Raw genomic sequence first — 27,379 nt, forward strand, 5'->3', positions numbered from 1 at the left:
TTTCGCACAGTTCGTTACGTATGATTTTTACGTAATTTCGCTAAATGCACTAATTGTTCGTATTTTCATATACTTTAGTGTGTTCTATTTCTGACGAGAAAAATTCGTTCCGAAAAATTCGTCTCAATTGTGCGTATAGCATAAAGTGTTTAATAAGCTATCTCCCTTATTTATAAACATTTATTTATGGTTTATAAAACAAAATTTCATACCAAACATGTTCTATAAACCTTTGCTAAAAGTTAATGAATAAGTCGCTAAATATGTACAAATTTTATTTTATAAGAAAATTCCTATTTATACTGAACTCCGGTTCTATAATAACATCAGTAGCTGATAGGATTCAACCTAGACATTATCTGTGATTGAAAACTATATTGGCAGCACTACATAGAGGCGAGAACCTTTAAAGCATATGCGACAAAAATAAATACCTGGGAACGGATACTATTTTTCTAAAAGGCGGATCCGAGTAGAACAAGAATATGTTTTTGAAATTTGACAATCACCTCCCTACGGGTAAAAAACCGGGTTTTTGTACCCTTAAGCACTTATAAGTCATTCAGTTAAATCATAACTTTTTCTACGGATTTAGAAAGCAGAAGTTGAGGCCTTTTTTAAAGACAAAGTTGCATTTTACTCATGAATAAACACAGGTTTCATATCAATTAATAAACTCCAAACTTGGACCACTCAGCTTCAGCTTTTTAAATCCTTAGAAAACTGAAATATCGGTTGAGATTAAACTGAATTAGTAAAACTTAAAATCGGTTGAGACTCAATTAAGTTACTCACTTATAACTACTTTAGGGTAGAAAACCCCGTTTTTTATTCGTAACTCAAGAGTTTGGAGGTGTTTAGCAAATTTCAAAAACACATTCTTTTTCTACTCGCATCCTCGTTTCAGAAAAATAGTATCACATCACAGGTATTTAAATTTTCATTTATTTTGTCTTACTATTTTATAGGATCGATTTGAAGTCACAGTCCAATTATAATACTAATTATAGCATCATTAGACTAATAATAACTTATGCTTCTGCAATAAGGTCTGCTTAACGATCATGTGTATTGAATTAAAGGTTCGAATTGAAGTCTCAGATCAATTAGTGGATAATACCACTGCACATAGTTCACAGTACATGTTGCTATAAACATGTTGCTTGAGTGTAAGAGTGCCCTTGAGTAAAACGTCAACCAGAGCTTAAGAAACATTGCTGAACACTTTTTCGATTGAAACATATGTATGCTACAAAGCAACACTCATAGTCGACCGCCTCTAATCTTTATTTCAATTAAACAGAACCGGTTATAAGACATGTCGCCAATGCATACTGGACAAATTGAACGGTTATTCATAATCATCACATGTGTCCGGTGTTATAACGAAAACAGAAATTGTTATTAACATAGAGAAACTGGCTTTCAAATGGGAGAGCATTTTGAAGAAAAACGTTACAGCAAACTCTCGTGGAAATTTGTTGTAAACTGGATGACAAACGATTAAATTTAAAAATTGTTACAAATTCTATTAAGTTAATGTCTGAGTTTAATAAAAATTGGTGGGAATATTACTTAAAATATGTGATTTGTGAAAAACAGTGTATAAGTCTATATTAACTACTTATGAATAACGAAACAATTATGACAATGTTGTTATTTTGCCTATAAGAATATGAAAATATTAGTGCAATGAAAAAATTAATGCAAATTATACTCAAAAATATTATTCAACCGAAATGTAGGAAACTTAATTCTCTATAGAAATTTTAATAACATTAGCACGCATTTCGCTACGCGCACACGATACACACACGGTGACTCTTAATCCTTTACTAAGAATCATACAATCTATGATTCTACAGATTACTAGTTCTACCCTACACCACTTTAGTTGGAAGGGTATATTGGGTTTGTGTTGATGTTTGCATTGATAATCAAACTACAGGTCGCAATTTTGGAGATATTTCATTGAAATTTGGCACATGATCTTTTATGGTACTGCAGACAAAGTTTATTGAAAAATAGTTAACATCGGTCCATTATTTCACCTAGGCCCCATAGAACTGAATCCGCAAAATAGGTCTTTTAAGTTCATAATTATGTTTAATATACTCGTATCTCGACAAAAAGCTGCAAAACCAAGGGAGTAAATCAAAATTTTGAACAATTTTTTAAAGAAAATGATCACTGGATATTCACGGATTTTTCAACCTTTGACCTCTAATATTTCGCTTAAGCCCTTACAAGAATCAATGAATCAATGATTCTTCACATTGCTTGTTTTTGACTAATTTTCCTGGGATTATAATAAGGCGTATACTTAATATTTGTAATAATAACAAAACATTAAAAAGTATACGTACAGGCGTCGTTAATAATGCACAATGTAAAACATTGCGCTTGAAGTAAAGAAATTAATAAATTAAGGTGAAATTACTCCCTCAGGGAAAAAATCAAAATTTCAAACAATTTGTAAGAGAAAATTATCACTTTTTTTGCAGAAATGACACCGAGTGTCCGTATATAATTATATTTCCACGACTTGGAGCCCCCATATGAATTAAAAGAAAAATTATATATCTTACAAAATATTAGTACTGGAATCTTTATTTTTTAATTGAAAAACATTGACATTCATTTGAACATTTAGAGTATAACGGGAGGACTTACAATGGGGACTTAGCACCTCCCCTATGATATAAATATAAAACTTTGTTTATCTGAGAGACTAATAGAACTAGATTCTTTAAATTTTGAAAAAATTACTTCCATATTCTCCTGAACATTTTGAAGGAAAAAGTTTGGACTTTCATTTGGGGAGCTTGAAGCCTTCACATGAATTAAGACACTATTACAGCTAAAATCTTAAAAATCTTCAATGAAAATTTTGATATCGTCATCTCCATGTGACAAATTATTTTTCCCAACATTAAACTTACAAAATTTTCGATAAGTATTTTAAATACCTTTTAATATGAATAATCTACATTTGCAGTTTTAATTATAAGTAGCCATCGATAAATTTTATGTTTATTACTACTTTAACACCTGCTTACTGTTACATTTCTCACAGATTAAGCTCTATATATAATAGATATAATAGTACTGGCTGAGCATAAATAACAATCAATAATGGGTTAATGTATGCCATATTTCTTATTAAATTCTATACATTTTTTTTGGCCATGATATTAAAAACAACTGTAAATCTTGTTAATGACACACAAAACCATTTAAATGAATGAAGCATTTAAGTCTTATAGTAAATTGTTTTTCAATAACATTACAATTGATTGAGTCTATATACTTAAAAATGTATAAATTTATGTATATTTTTGCCTACAATTGTAGCAACATTAAACGAAAAAAAAAGATAAAATGAAAGTACTTTCATAAAATCCTGTATGTAGCATGCAGCATATTAAAAGTAAGTAATTAGTTGATAAAGTGTAAGAAAAATAAACGGAGCAATAACGATTTTGGTTTCTTGTTGACTGCTTGGATGCACTTTATTAATTTTATACCCTACATAGCGTTGTGGTATAGAATGATTATAATTTGCGAATTCTAAATGGCTGGACATGCGCAAATAAAGGGTGGTCCCTAGTTCAGTTCTAGTTTAGTTCTAGTTCTGTTCTAGTTCAGTTCTAATTCAGTTCTAGTTCAGTTCTAGTTCAGTTCTAGATCAGTTCTAGTTCAGTTCTAGTTCAGTTCTAGTTCAGTTCTAGTTCAGTTCTAGTTCAGTTCTAGTTCAGTTCTAGTTCAGTTTTAGTTCAGTTCTAGTTCAGTTCAGTTCTAGTTCAGTTCAGTTCTTGTTCAGTTCTAGTTCAGTTCTAGTTCAGTTCTAGTTCAGTTCTAGTTCAGTTCTAGTTCAGTTCTAGTTCTGTTCTAGTTCAGTTCTAGTTCAGTTCTAGTTCTGTTCTAGTTCTGTTCCATTTTATTAGAAATGCAGACTTGATTTCACGTAGAAGACAAGAACAAAGTTGTCAATGAAATTAGGGAGGGAAACTATTCTCTTAACATAAAGGTAGCACAATGAGTCACTAGGTTTCTGAGTGAACCTATAGATCTACCTAGTGAGAGGCGGTGTTGTAAAAATTGAAATTCTAACTCTGAATGACTAAATCCATTAAGTCATGTCCGTCCGGCTAATGAGTTGTCCATGTAATTATTTAATATAATGTTTTTTAAAAAGTAGCTGAAACACAAAAAAAAACAAGATAGAGTGCTATATTCGGCTGTGCCGAATCTTAAATACCCTCCACCAGCTACTTGATCAAATATTTGTAGAAATAAGTTTTCTCATGTCTTTAATAGAAAAAATTCCAAAAATTGAATCTATTACAATTCCAAGATTTATTGAACATTATAAATTTAGTAATTTGCATGTATGTATGTATGTGTGTGAAAGATTTAGAGATTTTCAAAATACAAATACATATATAATTTTGTTCCTCACAAAATTTTGTTTAACACAAATTGATAATGCTCTTTAAATACAGTTAAAGCGCTTTTAGGGGCTCGACCTAGTATAGGAGAAATAGAAGTATACAAAACTAATATTTTTGCCAAATTATGTATCAATAGCTTAATTAGGTAATAAGTAATGTGCGTTTAAGAGATTTTCGTAAAAGGACTTTGTATGTGACCTATGACCAATTATGTATATAAAGTAAAAATTTCAGAATTCTATTTGGTAATAAATATTGTGAATCTAAGTGATTTTCTGGACCTAGTATGAGAGCTATGACCAAATATGGACCGATCGTAAAACAATTTTATAATGAATTTATGTATATAAGAGCAATATTTTTGCTAAATGTTTGGTTATGAGTTATGTGCGTTTTTTCTGATTTTCGGAAGAGAACCTTGTATGTGTGTTTTTCTAACCGATACAAAGAAACATTCATGGTTATATTTCTGTATATAAAATCAATACTTGTACCAAATTTTATATCGATATCTTAATTTAGTAATGAGTTATGCGCGTTAAAAAGATTTTCGTTAGGGGACCTTGTATGGGAGCTATGACCAAATATGAACCGATGGAAAAAATCTTTCTTTGTAATATTTCTGTATATAAGAGCAATACTTGTACCAAACTTTATATCGATATCTTAATTTAGTAATGATTTTCGGAAGGGGACCTTGTATGGGAGCTATGACCAATTATGGCCGATCCAAAAAAAGCTTTCATTGTAATATTTCTGTATATAAGGGCAATACTTGAACCAAATTTTATATCGATATCTTAATTTAATAATGAGTTATGTGCGTTTAAGAGATTTTCGGGAGGGGACCTTGTATAGGAGCTATGACCAAATATGGACCGATCCAAAGAATCTTCCAGGGTTATATTTTAGTATATTAAAGCAATACTTGTACCAAATTTTATATCGATATCTTAATTTAGTAATGAGTTATGCGCGTTTAACTGATTTTCGAGAAGGGACCTTGTATGGGAGCTATGACCAATTATGGACCGATCCAAAAAATCTTTCATTTTAATATTTCTGTCTATAGGAGCAATACTTGTACCAAATTTTATATCGATATCTTAATTTAGTAATGAGTTATAGGCGTTTAAGGGATTTTCGGGAGGGGACCTTGTATGGCAGCTATGACCAAATATGGACCGATCCAAAAAAAATTCCATGGTTATATTTTAGTATATAAAAGCAATACTTGTACCAAGTTTTATATCGATATCTTAATTTAGTAATGAGTTATGCGCGTTTAAGTGATTTTCGGATGGGGACTTTGTATGGGAGCTATGCCCAATTATGGACCGATCAGAGAAATCTTTCATTTTAATATTTCTGTATAGAAGAGCAATACTTGTACCAAATTTTATATCGATATCTTAATTTAGTAATGAGTTATAAGCGTTTAGGTTATTTTCGGGAGGGAACCTTGTATGGGAGCTATGACCAATTATGGACCTATCCAAAAATTTTTTCCTCTGAATAAATTCTATTGTCATAGAATTTTAATTTCTAACATTTTGTGAAGATATCGACATTACGACGGAAGTTATTAACAAAAAACCAAATTTCCGGGAATATGTACTTTAGTATGAGAGGTATATGAAATTGTGGACCGATTCTGACGATTTTGCACAGAAATTAAGCTTTTGTGTGGAAACGAGTGTATGTCAATTTTTATGGAATTATCTTGCATAGTTTTCGAGAAAATTACATCAGAATATATAAAAAATGCTTATTTTTTTCGAGGTTGTTTCAAATTTTGATTCATAACTTTTCCCGATGTGAACCGATTTTGCCCATTTTCAATACCAAACTGCTTAGGATAACAATAAATATTTTCGGTGAATTTGGTTGATGTCCTTGGCTTAGTTTTAACGTGAGCGTGTTTTAGGCAGACAGACGGACAGACAGACGGACATAGCTAAATCGACTCAGAATTTCATAAGGACCAAGAATATATATACTTTGTTGGGTCTCAGATGAATATTTCTTGGTGTTACACACGGAATGACAAAGTTATATATACCCTCTATCACCACTGATGATGGTGGTGGAGGGTATAATAAATAAAACCTTGACGAATAAAACTGAAAATTTACATTTCAATATTTATTGAATTTGAAGAAAAACATCGATTTTTTTAAAACTCAAAATGAATAATTAATATTTGGCGATTTTATATTATTTTTTTTTGTGCAAAATGTACTGTAAAATTTAAAATTAATGTTTGTAAAATACAATCAGAAATAAAAAACGAATAAATAAAATAAGACAAACTAAGTAATCCGTTTTACAAAATCCAGTTACTTTTCTCTTTTAATACTAATAGAAAAACGTTAGTCTAAATAAAAAAAATGCGTACATTATACTAAAAACACCATTTCCGTGAAGTAAAATAAATTTAAAACCACATGTTAGTTATGCCATTAACATGGTATTTGTAAAACACAAGAGTTACAAGAGTTAAGTTCTTCTTCCGGTATTAATGTCATACAATGTGCTTAAATTGCACTGAAAATGGTGCAGTTTGTCAGTGCGTTAGCTTGTAATATTATATTGAATACAACATTTTTAGCCCTTATTGTTGTTTATCGTCATATAAGTTTATTTTTGTAAAAAAAATACAAAAAAAATCTGTACAGAAACCAATTTTAAATGTATGTTGATGCCTACTACTATAAACACAATCACATTACCACCCTATCCAATGCTATTATCGCTAGGAATATTCATAAATAAACACATACATATGTATATTTTACATACACATAATATACTTATACAGTTACATCTACATATTGTATGTAAATTAAATATATACATGCATACGTTCCGTTAAAGTAAATCCTTGTGTTTTAACAGCTTTAAGCTATTCAATACAAATACACAGAAATGCCTTCATGCAGATATTAACACAAAATAAATACGTATGAAAGTATGTAATATATATCCCTTTTTCCATGCCCAGTTGTATCCAGATCTAAAGGAATTATATTTGTTAGAGGTATTCAGTGCAGAAAGCGGAAGTTGAAAGTAAAACACTTTTATTTTGATTAATTCGGACATAATCGCCCTCTTGTAATCGATGTTGTACAAAAATCCGTTGCAATAGTTATTACTATACTAAATTATTTATATGAAAATTGGTTCAGAAGGAACTCTTTATTCTAATCAGGAGGAACAATGCACACCACAGACTGGCTTTATGTCTTTACTATTTTGGTTTATTGTTGTTAATTCGATTTTTATCGAGTTGCTTAAGCAAATGTTTCAAGACCTGATTAGTTAGCATTAACATCATATTGCAACGACAGATGGCCATTATATTAAGATCGATAGGGATTATAAAGAATATAGTAATCGGAGCTTCAGTTGGTCTACAGTAAAATTATTATTAAAAGTCAAAAATAGTTGTGTACATCATATATTCAATAACAGCAACCGAATTTTACAATAATTACAATCGAATTATGGTATAGTTGTGAGAACCGACTAAATTCGATTGGAAACAAATTCGGTTATCACAACGAATCCGTTTTCTGAATATTAATATGTTGTACATTATCTCTATCGATCTTCTTATAATGGTTATCTCTAGCTGCAATGCAGAATGTTAAGCTCGAAATACTGTTTTTTGATGAAGTATCAGTTACGTCTTTCCTAGTTATTGCGAAACAAAAGACCAAAGATGAAAACGTTTGCCACCTATACTGCTACAGGCTGGATCTATCATTACATTAATATACAGTTTCGCCGCCAATCAACCAGACTAAAATTTTCTTCCATAAATATTACATTTAGCAGTTTTAAAACTGTAGGGTATTTACATGCTTTCACATATACACATACATATTTACATAAAAGTCATGCTTGGCAAAAAAATAAGTTAAGAAATATTTGCATATCCGTTTATTCCGTTTATTGTCGTAGAGTTAAAATAAAAATGCCGGGATAATGTGTATTGGAACAGTGTAAAACAAGACAATTATGAAATTAAATGTCAGTTTTAATTTAACCAAAGAAAGTTAGTGAAACTTGGTCAAAAATAATTATATATTTCATTTGTTATATTCAAAACTGTGACCGCAACATTTATATGAAGACAGTAGAATAGTTTTCGAGATTTTCCTATCGTTTTGCCTTACAATTTTTAGTGATAAATTATTTTTAGCAAAGATCAAATATACTTTGTAATCTCCTGAATTGTAGCCGATTATTTTGCATTCGTGTTAATTGTTTACAACATCATTTCTCGAATTTTTGTTCGGTAGCCGACTATTTTATATTTTTAGTCGAAATCAGGACAGCCCAAATTCTTCTATTTCTAGTTCAGTTCTAGTTCAGTTCTACTTCAGTTCTAGTTCAGTTCTAGTTCAGTTCTAGTTCAGTTCTAGTTCAGTTCTAGTTCAGTTCTAGTTCAGTTCTAGTTCAGTTCTAGTTCAGTTCTAGTTCAGTCACAAAGTATACAGAGATGTCTCTTTTGACATTTGAAAAAGTCTAAAATCAGCTTTTGTTTGATTTTGAAATTGTTTGGTGAGAAGAGGTACTTATATAAAATACAGCTAAAACAAGTAAGAGTGTTATTCGGCTATGCCGAATCTTTTATACCCACCATCAAATCACTGCAATATAAATGAACTTTGATATTTTGAATATTTTATTATTATATATCGATATTAATGAGAACATCAGGGTAACATTTGAAAGAGGTCCATTAATGGGGGTTTTACTTCTGTGAAATTTCATCGCTATACTCGTATTTTTAAGGCAGTAATGAGCGTTAAAGTATTTTTATGGAGGGGACCTTATATGGGCGCTAGGGTCAATTATAGACCGATCCACATAAAATTTGATATAAAGGCTTTGGTTCCTTAAATACATACTTATGTCAAATTTTTTCGCTATATTCGAATTTTTACGCCCATAATTAACGTTAAAGTCGTTTTCTGAAGGAGGCCTTATGTGGGGGGAAGGGTCAATTATGGACCGATTCACATAAAATTTGGTAAATTTTGACTTGTATAAATCTTACTTCTGTGTAATTTCATTGTTATAATCCTATTTTGAGCCAGTAATGAGCATTAAAGAAAGTTTATGGGAAGACTTTTTATGGGGGGTAGGGTCAATTATGGACCGATCCCCATAAAATTTCATAAAGATTTTTTGGCCTGTAAGCACTTACTTATATCAAACTTCATCGCTATACTTGTATTTTTAAGCCAGTAATGAGCGTTAAAGTCATTTTCTGAAGGGGACCTTATATGGGGGGTAGGGCCAATTATGGACCGATATACATAGGGTCAATTATGGACCGATCCACATAAAATTTCATAGAGAGATTTTGGCTAGTAAGAAACTTACTTATGTCAATTTTCATCGCTATACTTTTATTTTTAAGAGAGTAATGAGCGTTAAATTCATTTTCTGAAGGGTCGTTATATGGGGGTAGGGTCAATTATGGAGCGATATACATAAAATTTGGTTGAGAGATATTGACTTGCATGAAACTTATGTGTATCGAATTTCATCGCTATATTCCCATTTTTAAGCCAGTAATAAGCTTTTTAGTCATTTTCTAAGGGGGACTTTATATGGGGGGTAGGGCCAATTATAGTCCTATATCCGCCATAATGCAGAATTACTTTGCAGACGTCAAAAAACTGACCTATGCGAAATTTTGTGGTATTTGCTTCATAAAAAACGAATTTGTGAATACATTTGTATGGGGGCTATGTGAAATCGTTGACCGATTTTGCCCATTTTCAATACCAAACATTTCTGATCAATAAAATATATTTTGGGAAAATTTCATCTCAATATCTCTTATTTTGTGGACGCTATCGTGCCAACAACAGACAGACGGACGGACATGGCTAGATCGTCTTAGAATCTTACGAGGTCCCAGAATATATATACTTTATGGGGTCTTAGAGCAATATTTTGATGTGTTACACACGGAATGACAAAATCAATATACCCCCATCTTTTTTGATGGTGGGTATAAAAATCATTGAATTCGTTTTGTGCGAAAGAGAAGAAAATAGCTTTTTGCTCGTGACGTCTCTGTATACCCTGTGGTTCAGTTCTAATTCAGTTCTAGCTCAGTTCCAGTTCAGTTCTAGTTCAGTTCTAGTTCAGCTCCAGTTCAGTTCCAGTTCAGTTCTGGTTCAGTTCTAGTTCAGTTCTAGTTCAGTTCTAGTTCAGTTCTAGTTCAGTTCTAGTTCAGTTCTAGTTCAGTTCTAGTTCAGTTCTAGTTCAGTTCTAGTTCAGTTCTAGTTCAGTTCTAGTTCAGTTCTAGTTCAGTTCTAGTTCAGTTCTAGTTCAGTTCTAGTTCAGTTCTAGTTCAGTTCTAGTTCAGTTCTAGTTCAGTTCGAGTTCAGTTCTAGTTCAGTTCTAGTTCAGTTCTAGTTCAGTTCTAGTTCAGTTCTAGTTCAGTTCTAGTTCAGTTCTAGTTCAGTTCTAGTTCAGTTCTAGTTCAGTTCTAGTTCAGTTCTAGTTCAGTTCTAGTTCAGTTCTAGTTCAGTTCTAGTTCAGTTCTAGTTCAGTTCTAGTTCTAGTTCAGTTCTAGTTCAGTTCTAGTTCAGTTCTAGTTCAGTTCTAGTTCAGTTCTAGTTCAGTTCTAGTTCAGTTCTAGTTCAGTTCTAGTTCAGTTCTAGTTCAGTTCTAGTTCAGTTCTAGTTCAGTTCTAGTTCAGTTCTAGTTCAGTTCTAGTTCAGTTCTAGTTCAGTTCTAGTTCAGTTCTAGTTCAGTTCTAGTTCAGTTCTAGTTCAGTTCTAGTTCAGTTCTAGTTCAGTTCTAGTTCAGTTCTAGTTCAGTTCTAGTTCAGTTCTAGTTCAGTTCTAGTCAGTTCTAGTTCAGTTCTAGTTCAGTTCTAGTTCAGTTCTAGTTCAGTTCTAGTTCAGTTCTAGTTCAGTTCTAGTTCAGTTCTAGTTCAGTTCTAGTTCAGTTCTAGTTCAGTTCTAGTTCAGTTCTAGTTCAGTTCTAGTTCAGTTCTAGTTCAGTTCTAGTTCAGTTCTAGTTCAGTTCTAGTTCAGTTCTAGTTCAGTTCTAGTTCATTTCTAGTTCAGTTCTAGTTCAGTTACTTCTAGTTCAGTTCTAGTTCAGTTCTAGTTCAGTTCTAGTTCAGTTCTAGTTCAGTTCTAGTTCAGTTCTAGTTCAGTTCTAGTTTAGTTCAGTTCTAGTTCAGTTCTAGTTCAGTTCTAGTTCAGTTCTAGTTCAGTTCTAGTTCAGTTCTAGTTCTAGTTTAGTTCTAGTTCAGTTCTAGTTCAGTTCTAGTTCAGTTCTAGTTCAGTTTTCAGTTCTAGTTTAGTCTAGTTCAGTTCTAGTTCAGTTCTAGTTCAGTTCTAGTTCAGTTCTAGTTCAGTTCTAGTTCAGTTCTAGTTCAGTTCTAGTTCAGTTCTAGTTCAGTTCTAGTTCAGTTCTAGTTCAGTTCTAGTTCAGTTCTAGTTCAGTTCTAGTTCAGTTCTAGTTCAGTTCTAGTTTAGTTCAGTTCTAGTTCAGTTCTAGTTCAGTTCTAGTTCAGTTCTAGTTCAGTTCTAGTTCAGTTCTAGTTCAGTTCTAGTTCAGTTCTAGTTCAGTTCTAGTTCAGTTCTAGTTCAGTTCTAGTTCAGTTCTAGTTCAGTTCTAGTTCAGTTCTAGTTCAGTTCTAGTTCAGTTCTAGTTCAGTTCTAGTTCAGTTCTAGTTCAGTTCTAGTTCAGTTCTAGTTCAGTTCTAGTTCAGTTCTAGTTCAGTTCTAGTTCAGTTCTAGTTCAGTTCTAGTTCAGTTCTAGTTCAGTTCTAGTTCAGTTCTAGTTCAGTTCTAGTTCAGTTCTAGTTCAGTTCTAGTTCAGTTCTAGTTCAGTTCTAGTTCAGTTCTAGTTCAGTTCTAGTTCAGTTCTAGTTCAGTTCTAGTTCAGTTCTAGTTCAGTTCTAGTTCAGTTCAGTTCTAGTTCAGTTCTAGTTCAGTTCTAGTTCAGTTCAGTTCTAGTTCAGTTCTAGTTCAGTTCTAGTTCAGTTCTAGTTCAGTTCTAGTTCAGTTCTAGTTCAGTTCTAGTTCAGTTCTAGTTCAGTTCTAGTTCAGTTCTAGTTCAGTTCTAGTTCAATTCTAGTTCAGTTCTAGTTCAGTTCTCGTTAATTAAGGAAAGATCTGTATTAAAGGAAAAATCTGTAATTATTGTTTACTTTATTAATTGACTCAAGCTCTTTCATTTTAGAAAGTCACTCAATAGTTCACAGTATCCTTTAATCGTGTATGTAGTGTAAGTTTTGCTCACAACTGTTTATGTTAATGTGACTTAATTTTAAATACTGTATGTGTGCACACTTACACACATATGCGTGCGAGATTGTTTTATATATATTTAGATCCTCTGTAATTGATAACATATAGTTTAATGTATTTTTAACGGTTATTTATGGAATTTATTGCTAAATGATGCATACAATTTAAAAACATTAGAATTTGGTTATGTATTTAAGGTGAGTATTTGCATAGGTTCTTTTTGTTGATTTTATTTAAATTTGTTCAAGTATTTGACTTTCACATACATAGATATGTATATATGTTCAACGCCTCATTATTTTCTGTATGTACCGCAATTATGACGCAACGCCTTCGGGGAGCAAAGATGAGAAGGTTGATATACAACAATATTGTTATCAAAACGCACAAACTTTAATATATTAAAATTGATTATGTGTTTTTTCCCACTTTGCTTCATATGAAAGAGTATGAGATTGTAAATATTATACGTGTATGTATGTGTTTATTCATTTCAAACATCAGCATCACGTTTAGCACGTAAAAAAGATGAAAATTTCATTTGCATTTTAACGCGATAAAATAGAATAATAAATTTGTTTCCACAGCTATAAAGTAATAAAATACCAAAAAAAGTTCATGGTAATTTGGTAAAATGTGCACAACCAAATAAGAAAAAAAGTTTAAAATGACCCATAGACCTCTGAATAAAAAAAATAGGCCAACTCATAGCGAAATGTATACAACAAATGGATTAAGTTAACAAGGGCAGAGAAAGAGAGAGAGAGAGAGAGGCATAATATAAGGGCAACTGCAATAACACCTTTTGAATTATAAATATTTCCTAATTCAATTTTAAATTAAAAAGTATTTTACTACTAGTATTAAAATCAAAATCAATTCATGAGATTATATAACGATTTCCTGATTTGAATTCGAATTCGACTTATTTAATGAAATATAGTTATAAAAACTTTTCTCAATACTTTTCGAAATGTATTCTCAAATCAATTTACTTTTATCTCAACGAAGGTGACACTTTGTTAAATTTATGTGACATTAGAACAGTTTGACAAAAAGAAATGACAGCGCATATGCAATTTAAGGTGTATTTCAAACTAACTTACATACTAACGGGCCTATTGTGCGTTCCTTTTCATGATTGATTATGATTTCAAAATTGTTCAATGTTCAGAAACTTATTTTCTTGGACATAATTGTTGTAAAGGAATGCTATTTCCGGAAGAACATCACTTCCAAGATGCTTTGATCTAACTTCGTCGAGTGATTCAGATTTTTACTTGGTTCTCCACATGCTCTACATTCGTTTGAATCCGCACGGCCAATCGTAATCCTATGTGTCCACTAAGAATGCGTACCATCATATTAACATAAGACTTGCTCATTTTGAGGAGATTTCTCATCTTGTTCTTAGTATCACCCCATAGGTTATGGTTCTACCTACCCTTTCATTATTCCAAGATGCCTTATAGGTTTCTCTCACCCATATTTTTAATCCAGCTTTTATTGCGTCGAATGGTTTAGCGTGTGTGAGGTTAACTACCTCGAGCTCTCTTCCCGGTGATATATTTCTGAACCACAGGCCTAGTTTATACCTCAATTTAGATACATCCCTGTAACAGGGAATACTTACTGGTATCTGCCTAACATTGCCTGAAAGATTATCATCTTTGCCGGTTTAACATTGTGGCCTTTGATTAAGCTTAGCTCAAGGTAGTAATCAGAGCCTCCTCAGCTCTTCTACACAAGCAGGGAAACCGATAATATGCTCTAAAAAAAGTGTTTTAAGCACTTTAAATATGCCGTAAAAAAGTCAAAATATGCTCTTAAAATTTAAAATATATGCTCCAAAAATAAAATTTTTTATTATTTTTTAACATTGAAAAGCTCAAAAAGACTGTAATTGTAATGAAATAATAAATGTTTAATGTCATATTCTATATCCTACAACATTTTTTTTATAAATGTTTCATCTCATAGTAATAGAATTCCGTTTTACGTTCAGATAACCAATAAATAACATGAAACCATTTGGTCCCCAAAAAACATATTTCAAACGACAAAGTTTGACACATTTTATCCAATTGTATTTATAGCTTTTAAACTGACATTTTAATCGGTGTTGTCATAAATTCCATTAGTTAGTTTTTTAAACTATAAAAATGGATTGGTCTCATGAAATCAAAAGTAATCGGTTTTATGTCCGATTTAAAATATAATGCTTTATTGAATAAAAAACTATAACATAACGAATTTTTTTTCAAAATTGTAAAATAGGCTAAAAAATTAAAAAAAAAAATAAAAAAATAGATTTTTTTTAAATAAAGTTTTGAAAAGAAAATTAAAAATGTATAAAAACGAAAAAAAAACGAAAACATGAAAATATGCACTAAAAGAGTAAAATATGCTCTAAAAACTCGAAAGTATGCCTTAAATATGCTAAAAAGTCAAATCATGCAAAATTATGCTCTTATGGGTAAAATATGCAAAAATATGCTCTAACAAATCGATGCCAAAATTCTCAAATTGGTCTGAAACGTGTAAATATCTTATCCATGAGTCCATACGACGCACCACAAAAAACATGCATTTGCATATTTTGGTTTCCCTGTACACAAGTAATTACGACACCCTTTGTGTAGCATATAGGTCCCAGTTAGGATCCTTAAGAGGCTATTGTCCCTTTACATATGCATTTTAGGGCTTAGAATCGTTGATTAAGCAAATCAAATGCTTTATTTTTAATTCCCATTTTTAACAACTGACTGTTGCAGGATATCATATGGTCGGCTATGCCCGCCTTCACTTTCATACTTGTTTATATTTATGTCTGTAAACGCTATATTCTGGAAGGCACTAGTTAGGGCGCTATGCGATATTGTCTTTTTTTAATTAGAATATTAACTATGTAACTGATTTTAAATAAAATACCTTTCCAAAGTTATTCAAATTCATAATCCATTTAAGTAATCCAAAAACTACTCTACCGTAAACTTTATTAGAGTACATGGTCGGTTAAGTAGTTCAACAACTAATCCCATAATTTAAACAAGAAAGAAATTTAGTTTTCATAATAAAGCATTTAAGTTGAATTGTACCTTGCCTTAGATATACTTAAGTCATTTATTGTTCAATAAAATTATGGATTTTTAAGTAAAATTTTGATGGGGACTTTTTATAGGGGCTTGTGTCAAAGTTTACAAGCCATATTCGGGGGTACAGTTGTTAGGAGGCTAGGTGAAATAATGGACCGATGTTCACTTAACCATTTTCAATAGGCTTCGTCTACGGTACAATATTCGGGGGTACAGTTGTATGGGGGACTGATGAAGTAATAAACCGATATTTAACATTTTCAAATTTCATTGAATTATCTTCAAAATTGCGACCTGTAGTTTGATTACAAAGTTTACATGGACGGACGGACATTGCTTAATCGACTCATAAAATCATAATATAACCATACAAGGTAGAATCAGTAAAAAAGTAAGTTCTCAATTTTTTATGCCTTGAATTGTCAGACAAAAACAAAACATCAAAAATTAAAAAAAAATTATTAAGTATTTTTGTGATTTGTGAAGAAATCAATTCAATAAATTTACAATAATAGTATTAATTGTATTGAACCATATAACAAGAAATATGCGTGTGAAATGTGCGGTGTGTAAATGTTCATTTGAACAAAAGGATATAAGGTTTTTAAAATGTCCTGAACAGAAAATTAAAGAATGGAGTACAGCTTGTGGCGTTGAGTTGAAGAAACACTCCAGAATTTGTATGTTTCATTTTGATGACAACGATTACATTGAGCTTCATCAAGACTCTAAACCAAATTTCAAAAGGAGGACTCAAAAAACCGAATATTGCTTTTTTTAATAATTTAAAGGATCTTGAAAATGTGTTCAGAAATGTAAATGGTGATTCGATTATTAACGTTAATAATTTTACTAAATATTTGTTAGATAGGAGTTCTCAAAATGTTTTACCGGAAAATGTAAAGTCGTTTTTCTTTAAAATAAGAATGCATTTTCGAATAAAATATCTAAATAGAAATTTAAATAACAAAAATGTAAAAGAAAAGTTATCTGTAAACAAAAAAATGATTAAAACACTTATTTAATAAATTTAAACTGTTTAAATCACTACGTTTATCTATCTAAAACAATGTTTTACTTGTTTTTTATTTGAATTATATATATAGTTATTAAAAAGCACATCCATGTTCTATTGTAACTTAGGTAAATAAAGACCCTACTGTTTTTCAAATGTAAACAATTTTTAAATTTTCTTTATTTTTATTCATATATTTTTTTCTCATTTTCTCATATTTGACATAACAAGGCATATAATTTTAAGCTCTCCCTACTGATTCTACCTGGTTATTGTTGTATCATGATTTAAACTATATTCATTTATTTAAATTTTAACATTTAACAAAAAACTATCATAAAAATTTATCAAAATTATTTAATCGAAAAAAATTTTAATCTGTTCTGCCCTAAAATCCCTGGTATTCCAAAAATGATAGATAATTTCCTTGGACAAAAATACATTCTAAAGAAAAGTGAAAATTTCGATGCCTACATGAAAGAATTGGGTGTTGGTTTGACCCTACGCAAGATGGGCAACACTTTAATATCCCAATGTCAATTGTTGCGTAATGACGATAATATCTACACATTTACCCTGGAAACTCCTTATCATTGCTGCAGCATTAATTTCGAATTGAATAAAGAATTTACCGAGTTAACTTTGGATAATCGTGAGGTCAGAACAATTTGTCACTTAGAAGATAATGTTTTCGTACAAAAACAACAAGCAGAGGGCTTGAAATCGACTAAAATTATACGAGAATATAAAGACAATGAACTTAGAACCACTCTGACTGTGGGTGATGTGAAGGCAGTTCGAATTTATGGTATTTTAGAGGAATCGGAAGAGTCTGAGGAGGATGAGAATACTGATAGTGAATAGTGGTTTGCCGAAAATTAAATTGAAATAAAATATTTCGGAATAAACTTCAAGTTAAGGCAGTATATTCAAAAAAAGTTTCAGTAAGTATTGCAATTTGCTACTAAGTATACAAAAATATTAGGTGATTTTCATAAAAATAACAAAGTTATTATTTCTTCGTGAAATGTCCTTTTGCATATAAACACTTTTCCAACTACAATTAAGTTTACCCATACACAGATACATCCTTCTGAATGTATTCAACGAAATAAAATGAAAATATTTAACAAAACATTCATTTGTATATAAAATACCAACACATTGAACGAAATTGCATCCTTTATGGCTTTAAAAGACTTTCCGGCGCATTGCAGTGCCAGTCAGTTATTTGTTAAACTATTCCTTTTTAATGTGTATTTAGTTTTATACAAATGCACGTAATTTTCCAGCACAATCACGTAAATTTTAATGTTTAAAAGCTCTCACTATATGTATTCATTGTAGTAGTCCCCATTGACGTTGTCATGATAGTGTTTATGTCATCACAGTTTTAATAATTTACACAGAAAATAATTATGGATATATTGTTAACAAGCTTATCGGAAATATACACGTAAGTACAATATATATGTATACATAATACCGTTAGTACTATGAGTACCTTTCGGGATTTTTTCTTTGACAGTGTTTTAAAATACTTTGTTTTTCTGGGCTCTGGACTCAGGAAAGATTCCGAAATGCTTTACATGAACGCCTAATTTCAAGGTGGTCTGTTCTATCCACAAATTGTTAAGCTATCTAATCTCTCACAATTGCAATCTCCGAAATGCAACAACATAACTTTTGTTTACAATCAAGAAGATCAGATTACTTCTGTGTCTGCAACAGTATCTAATGAAGTAATCGGTACACCGAAACACAAACTAAGAACAATTCATGAGAACTTTTTCTTGCTCACAGAGAACACATTGCGGTAAATGTGGTACGAATAGTATTAATCCTGAACATATCCGGACAAGGAAGGAAATTTCAATCACTTGTATAAGATACTCGATATCCATCCATAAAATACACTTAACATCAACTGCGGGGTGATAGACAAAGTGCTTTACATGAACACCTGCCGTGTTGGCACGGTAGTCTTTTTCAACCACTGGATGAGCTTCTTTTGCGACTCACCACCGCTCCATTGTGTAGCATCTTTCAAGCAGGTGACTGCTAGAAGAGGAGGTCCCAACACCAGCTGAAAACACCACCTAAAGTCGCCCAACCACACTACTGAGATGGCTTCTGCTTTTTCCGCAATCATGTTTAAAAAAAATGCTTGATAAAGTTGTTGGTTGTTTATTGTAGGATGTAGAATAAACCTAAAATAAACGATTAATATATTTATGAATATGGGGGTAAGGTTTTATAAATCCACAAGATCTCAACGAATTCGAGCTAAACTTCATCGCTCCTTCTTTTTTTTCCGACATTTCGACAAATACAAATTAGGATCCCTCTCGTCTATCAGATACAAGTATCCGGTGTCGAACTTGTCCGACACTTCATCACTCCTTCTTTCCTTCCGTCATCTCGACATAAACAAATTAGGATCGCTCTCGTCTGTCAGATACAAATATCCGATGGTATATCTCACGCCAACACATACTAAATCTTTGCATTATCAGCTCAATTCAAACATTTTATTAATGGCTATGAGCCATGTCCTGTGTTTTGTTACGCTCCTAGAAACTAGAATTGGAAACCGAATCTTATCCCGAGAGTTTATTTTTCACAGTGTATTAATCTTTTAACCCGCAAATTTGGGTTTAAACCACAACGTGGGTCCCGACGGAACCTCAACCAACTGACCAGCGAGGACAAAGTCTTGCGCGCAACTGGTTGCCTGTAGTACCAGATTATGAGGTATTCTCGTTCGACCGCATGTCAAATCATTGCAAGAAAAGAATGAGGATACATTTGGGTTCTCTCAGCAAAATAACCGACCTTTTCCCAAATTATAGACATAACCATGCATCCATCTTTTAACCAACATTCTATTCCCCTGAATTTTGCGTTTGAACCACAGAAACATCAAAAAGGACTCTCCAATAATTGGGACAAGACATAGCCCAAAATAATTCCTTATGCCCCGCCGGATTCCACGGTGACAGATTATGTGGTTCTCCGGTTTATCCCCATGTCGAAATCAAATCGGGGAGAATACATTATATCATCACCAGTTCATAGTCCTGTAAGACTAGACTAGATTGCAATAACATCAGTATGAGGATCTTTCATTAAGGCGACATGCCCCCAAGGGGCACTTAACTTCACACAGGTAATCTAATATAACAACATTTTCTTTAGTGTCTTTAAAGTATTCTTAAATTTAATAAAATTAATATTTTTTTACACTAACAACTTCATTATGAAAATGGTTGTAAAAACAAATGCCATGCTTAAGAAATGGCCCCAACGAAATTCTTCCAACACATTTGGTTAATTGCTAACAAATTAGTTGCAATGTATTTGCTTATTAACATAATTTAAAAAAAATGAATATTTAGTCTTTTAGTTGATTGTTGAGTTCCTATAACTTTGACAAATTAAAACGCTTTTTCTTTTGCTTTTGAAAATAAATAAGCATCAAGTGAATAAAACGAATGCGATGAATTTAAAGTGAGATTAATAAATTATTTTTTATACGAAAACAAAACCAACCAATTTATTTTCCTGGGTGTCTGAAAATCATACATTAAACATTCGAACGCCGCAGAGTAGAGTGTTTGTTTCCTTAAGGCAATTAGTAACATTTTCTAAACGTTTTTCATGACATTAACACAAAAACACTCACACACGCACACATGATATACAGAAATTAACACTTATTAAAACATAAGAGTAATCAATTTCAAGTCACTTGTTTCAATACCCTACACCAATATTGTGAGAAGGGTATTAAGTGTTTGTTTACATACATATATAATAGTTCTGTGTTGATTTTAAAGCAGAAAAATCTGTACCAAATTACTTTGGATCGATTGAACTTATTGGCATAAACTTTGCTTGAAGGACTAAGACTATTGAAATCGGATAAAGATAATATTCAGAAGAGACTTATATGTTTATTTAGAAATCATATTACAGAACCTAATGATGATAATAGTTTGTAGCTCCTATATAGTTAAAATTTCTGAAAATGACTTAATAATCAACTTTATCACGAATTATGCTTTTACAATCGTTTCATAATTCGACATACCACTCCTCATAAATAGTTTCCTAATATAATATAGTCGACCATGTTCGACTATACTTTCCTATTTCTTTAATATTTATTGCGTGCGTGTTGTTTTTTTTTATGTTGCACGAGTACACGTTGCATGATGTAAGTAGAGTATAAATGAATGTATAACAATTTGTTGTCTGTAGAAATTAATTTGATTTACAGAAGTCCATTAAATTTTGTTACTAAATTAGCTTCTGTAGTCGATTTAGCTTCCATTTTCATTTTAACTTTCGTTTACGTTTATTCCTTTGTCTTCTGTCTATTCGTTTAATAATACAAAAATAATAATATTAAAGTGGTTGTGTGTAAGAATGTACAGTGTGTGACATAAATGTGTAAATGAATTTTTGCATATCTATATTTTTAATTTTTGGCTTAACTGTTATTCATATGGTAACTTTTGTTTACTCAATGTAAAGATCAACTCTGGTGTAATATGGCAATACCAAAAATCGTCATGTGGAGTAACGGAACTTTGATACCACGAGATCAAAAAGTTAAAAACTGATTTACACAATTCTGACTCGCTGGAAAAAAGTTAAAAAATAACACGTTTTTAATATTTAAAAAATATTAATTTAAAAAATTTCGTTGATTAAAGTATGTTAACGTGTTTTAAGTATTAATTAAGATAATATTTTAAATCATAAACCTAATTATTTATTATTTCACAAGGAATTTTGAATCATGAAGAAGATTTGCAACGAAGTCGAAAAATGTGTCATTGATGAGCTAAAAAATGGTTTCTCCTACAGAAAAATTGCTCAAAAATTTAATATTTCATTTAAAACAGTAGGAAATATAGCAAAAAGGAGCCGTTTGACTTTCCCAGCACCACGTTTGGGACGCAATTCAATCCTTTCGCTAAGGGATAGACGCACGGTACAACGTTTAGTTGCATCAGGAGAAGCTAATTGTCCTCGTGAAGTGCAGCAAAAGTTATCTTCATGCTACCAAATTGAAATATCCAAGAGAACAGCTCTTAGAGAAATAAATAAATGTGGTTTTCATGCAAGAAAAAGGGTTAAAAACCACGTTTACCGAAAGACACAAATCACTTAGGTTAGCATTTGCAAAAAAATATCAAAACTGGACTATGGATGATTGGGAAAAGGTAATATGGACAGATGAGTCCAAAATTAATCTTTTTGGTCCCGATGGGCCTAAATATATTTATAGGAAGCCAAATGCACCTTTGACGGACCGCGATGTTATACCAACTATGAAATTTGGTGGTGGAAAATTGCTTTTTTGGGGATGTTTTTGTGTGCAAGGAGTAGGAAAACTTCATAAAATACTTGGAAATATGAATGCCGAAATGTATATCGACATAATAAAGTCATCGTATATGGATAGTCTAACTGCTTGGGGTCGAAATGTTGAAAACTCTATCATGCAACAAGATAACGACCCTAAGCACAAGGCTAAAAAAACACTTGAGTTTTTCGAAACTGCCAAAATTATTTTATTGGACTGGCCTCCGCAGTCACCGGATTTAAACCCGATTGAAAATTTATGGGGAATACTTAAACGTCGAGTTTATAATTACCAGCACAGCTTTAAAAATACAACTGAGCTCTGGCAGCGCTGTCATGACATTTGGTCATCGATAACACAAGAAGAATGTCGAAAACTGGTAGAGAGTATGCCTTTCAGAATTCAGGCAGTTATAGATTCCAAAGGAGGATATACGAAGTACTAAAATTGTGATTTTAATAACTAGCGACAAAAGTGTGTAAATGAATTCAAATTTAATTTTTTATATTTCTGAAGAATAAACTAGTTTATATTTTATTTGTTTAGGAAAAAAAATCGTCAATAAATATTGGTTTCAAAACCACAAAACTTTTGTTAATTTACTTTGTACCTAAAATATTTCGTCACAAAGTGTAAATATTAGGATATCATTTACACATTTGTGTCACACACTGTATGTATGTATGTATGTATGTATGTATGTATGTAGGTTGTTAGTATGTGAGTGTAATATTTTAATGTTTATGTTGTCATTGAACTTAAGAAATACAATTTATTTCACATGTCAACACTTATTTATGCTTATATGTACAGTGGAATGCAAAATGGTTTGTGGATATTAATATCGTTATTATGTGTTTGTGCTGAAGTTAGTAATGCTTTGTCGTCGACTTTGTGTTCGTTTGTGCGTCAATGTAAGTGTATTAACCTACACACTTAGTTGGAGTTTGTTCGAATGTTCATATAGTTCCAAGATGTTGACTCATATATACAGACTATAGTTGGTTGGGGCCTAAAAGGGTCCAGCATGTAAAGATCAAATATGTAACAAAAACTACTATACATATACTATTTGATGGAAACAATTTAGCAGATTTTCAAAATGTTCCCACTGTAAAACTCTTTTAACTTTTAGAATACTTAACTGGAATACATTTTTTTCTTAATTTTCCTATGACAACATCTATACCCTACTAATATAAACGAATTTAGAAATTACACTTATAAATTTCCACCTATTAACTTTACGAGTATATGTTTCTTAAATATCGTTGTCTTACACCTTCCGGCTTAATTTTTTTCTTTTTTATTTCCAACTTGCAAATAAACACCAAATTACTGTTCCAATGAATAAAATACAAGAACAATGTTGTTTTTGCCGTTCCTGCTCCATGACAGAGTATCAATGTTAATGGAGCATGTGTTCGTTTTTGTTCTTTTTTCATTTATTTTGATAAGGAAACACAAGGTGTAACAAAAATATTTTGACATAATTATTGCTTGTGCTGGTTTGCTTTACAAGAACAAGTAATCATACGCTACACAACTGTGGTAGGGGGGATATAATACCAGGGGGCAGCAAAGACCTGGTGATGACTTGTACGTATTCTACGATATAACTTTCAAAGACATATGTGTTTACCGTTACAGTCTTACAATACATCTTACTTACTAACTAACTAACTAACTAACTAACTAACTAACTAACTAACTAACTAACTAGCTAGCTAGCTAGCTAGCTAACTAATTAACTAACTAACTAACTATCTAAATTATTAACTTACTGACTAATTAACTAACTAACTAACTAACGTACTAACTAACTAACTGCCTAACTAACTAACTTACTACATTAAGTAGGGTGTGTCCATATCCAATTCCTTTAGAAATTTATTTTATAAAAAAGGAACAAAAATTATTAAGTTACTTCACGAAAGGTGCGCAAGAAATGTTATTTATTTGTAAAAATTCAAAGTAAACACAGTGACAACAGATGTCTGGAACATTGTCTTTTTATTTTCTGTATTAATTGCTACAATTTATATATAAACACTGGTGAAATACTTATTAACAGACTGGTGATTGTATAAAAAACGGTTTCTTTTTATTTTACTTAAATAAATTTAGATTTTTATATATACGTATATAGCATGCTGAAGTAACAGATGGATACAGGATATGTGCAGCCTACTCCTCCACAGAGGAATGGGTTTTAAGTATTTGCATTTTTAACATTTAATAGTAGTTGTTCTTAGACCATCTGAAGTTAAACAATCAGCTTAAGATCACTTAATAAATTTAACGATATTAAAAACAGAACACATAAAAAAATTAAAATGCTGTTTTTCGACATTTTATTTCCAATTTCAAAATTTTAGAATTTGTTCTACAATTGAGTTATTTAGTTCTCTTGCATTCAACAAGTGTTCTCATTTTATGAATTTTGTTAGTTACAATAATAATGAAAAAAATCATGTGGGCGTATAATTAATATTGATCAATTAAAAAACAAGTATACGCATCGTATGCATTTCACTTCAAATAGTCCTAAAACGTTTTGTATTAAAATTTACCAAAAATTTATACAGTACGCAAAGGCCTTTCATAGAAATTTAAGAAAATGTAAGTTCTTTCCTTAAGTGTGTGTTAAGGGATAAGAACTGTTGATAAACTTAATGTTGGACATATCCGACTTTAACATAAAACTGAGTTCTTTGTGTATTAAGTTAGTAGGTTTTCGATTATCTGAATGTTTTTTTTTTTTTTAACGACGAACATTTTTTCAATTGCATTTTCTAAATTTAATTCATTTAAGAAATGAATCTATGTAATACTTATTGATATTTATTACCCAGTTTCTGTTCCATTTAAGCAATATGGACCTATATTTTAAGGCAATAAAACATGAGTGTGTCAATATTGGAAACTTACTTACCCTGGAGTTGACAAGTTGTCAATGTATCCTTTTTAGTTAGTTCAGTTCTAGTTCAGTTCAAGATCAGTTCTAGTTCAGTTCTAGTTCAGTTCTAGTTCAGTTCTAGTTCAGTTCTAGTTCAGTTCTAGTTCAGTTCTAGTTCAGTTCTAGTTCAGTTCTAGTTCAGTTCTAGTTCAGTTCTAGTTCAGTTCTAGTTCAGTTCTAGTTCAGTTCTAGTTCAGTTCTAGTTCAGTTCTAGTTCAGTTCTAGTTCAGTTCTAGTTCAGTTCTAGTTCAGTTCTAGTTCAGTTCAGTCAAAAAATTCTAAAATTTATAAAAAGGAAATATCATTTCTAATGCCAAACCTACTGCCGGGTAATTTTATGTATTAAAAAACTGACACAAAGTAAACGAATAAAGGAATAAATAATCGCAATAAAAAGTACAAAAATAAAAACGGCAACTAAATACAAATCTACTTCAAAGTCATGTCTCTAGAAAAACTCTTACTCACTTGTACGTTTAAGCAAATAAATAAATAAATAAATATTAAAATACAAACAAATTATATTTCAAGACTTTAGTTAAAGAAAAAAGAAGCTGTCAGTTAGTACTAGTACATAAATTATTTGCATTTATCTCGAGAAAGTAGGGAGAATATAAATGTAATAAACAACAAATTTTTCGATAAAAAATATGTATTAAAATAGAAAATGGCTGTAAAAGAGATGTCATCGTAAATTTTGTACTTACTTAGATATGCGGCAATGTGTAGACAAAGTTAAAAAGTTTAAGTTAATTTGTTTGTAAATTGTTAAAGATTAAGTCTGCGAATATGTGAGATGTTTAGGAAAGGTACTGCTAAATGTTGATGAAAAGAGGGACTGGAATCGAAAAAAGGTTTGTATTTAATGTCAATGTAATTCAACATACAACTTCGAAAGTTATCTCACATATTTGTGGAATGTATAGTTATTTTTTGTACGCCTAACATTCGTGAGAAGTATTCCGTTTTTAATTTGGTAATATATTTTTCCTACCTTATAAAGTATATGTTCTGGATTCTTATATGATAGCTGTAGTAATAGGCGACTTTTTGGTATTTTTACGTTCTTCAAAAGGTATTTTTTGAATTTTCTATAAAAAGAGACACTTTTGTACTTTTTAAATTTTCTATAATATTGAACCTAGAAATATGGATTTAAGACTATTAAAGACAACTTTATGTACTTTTGTGTTCTTCAAAAGGTACTTTTTGAATTTTCTATAATATTGAACCGAGAAACATAAAATTAACCATGTAGAGTGCGGATTAAGTAAGAACCTATAACTGGGAACTTTTTGGTTCTTTTTCGTTCTTCATTTGCATGGCTAAAATTAACCCATTATTTGGCCTGGTCCTCTTATAACAGAACCCCCCGAAAAGGTCATTTGAGCTCATAGTTGTGTATAAAGAAATAAGTTTTATACAAGCCTTGATGGTCTTGCAAAATTTCGTAAAGATCGGTCCATACTTGCAACAAGTCCCCATATAAACACTCCTTTATAAAATTAATTTTTCGTCTATAAATTGTTTAAATGCATCGTAAACAAGGTGTTATGGAAGATAAATAATTTATTATGAAAAATAAATAACATTTCAAAATGGTGTAGTGTATTATATGGTCGGCCACGCCCGAATATACATACTTTCACTTGTTTCTTCTTAAATAGATACTTTTTGAATTTTTTGTAATATTGAACCTAGAAAAATCAAATTAAGCATATAGAACTTAACCTAGAGCCAAAAGTTAGTAAGATAAAGTGAACTTTTTAGTACTTTTTCCTTTTTTGAATAGTACTTTTGAATTTCTTTTATAATGTTGAACAACGAAACATAAAATCACACATTAAGTTAATGCAAATCAGCAGAAAAACTTTTAGTTGATGAAGTTTGTTATTGAAAATGAGCAATATCGGTCCACATAATGCCCCTCCAGAAAATTGGTGTATTGTTCTTAATTGGCCAATAGAAGCATCTATAGCGGTCAAATTCGGGACAAAACCTAAATCACTTTGTAAAATTTTGTAGGGATAGCCGATGATTGATGATGATTGACATCTATAGCGCTGAAATTCCACAGGAACGGTCTACTTCAGAAAAAGAATGAAGTTTTTTTATTACTGGCTCAAAAATTTGAGTACAGCTAATTCTACATAAAAAAGTTTTGTGCAAGACAATAGGTTTC

At 31.2% G+C, this 27,379-nt stretch overlaps 1 protein-coding gene across 1 annotated transcript; it reads left to right on the forward strand.

The window, feature by feature from the left end:
* The first annotated feature begins 16,583 nt into the window (after positions 1-16,583).
* On the forward strand, positions 16,584-17,829 carry LOC111686580 (sodium/calcium exchanger regulatory protein 1-like). The gene has a single exon (XM_023448950.2). It carries the CDS (start codon positions 17,273-17,275, stop codon positions 17,723-17,725), a length of 453 nt encoding a protein of 150 aa, XP_023304718.2. The 5' UTR covers positions 16,584-17,272; the 3' UTR covers positions 17,726-17,829.
* Positions 17,830-27,379: the final 9,550 nt, after the last annotated feature.

Source organism: Lucilia cuprina, chromosome 6, assembly GCF_022045245.1.
Source record: "Lucilia cuprina isolate Lc7/37 chromosome 6, ASM2204524v1, whole genome shotgun sequence".
NCBI classification, from domain to species: Eukaryota; Metazoa; Arthropoda; class Insecta; order Diptera; family Calliphoridae; genus Lucilia; species Lucilia cuprina.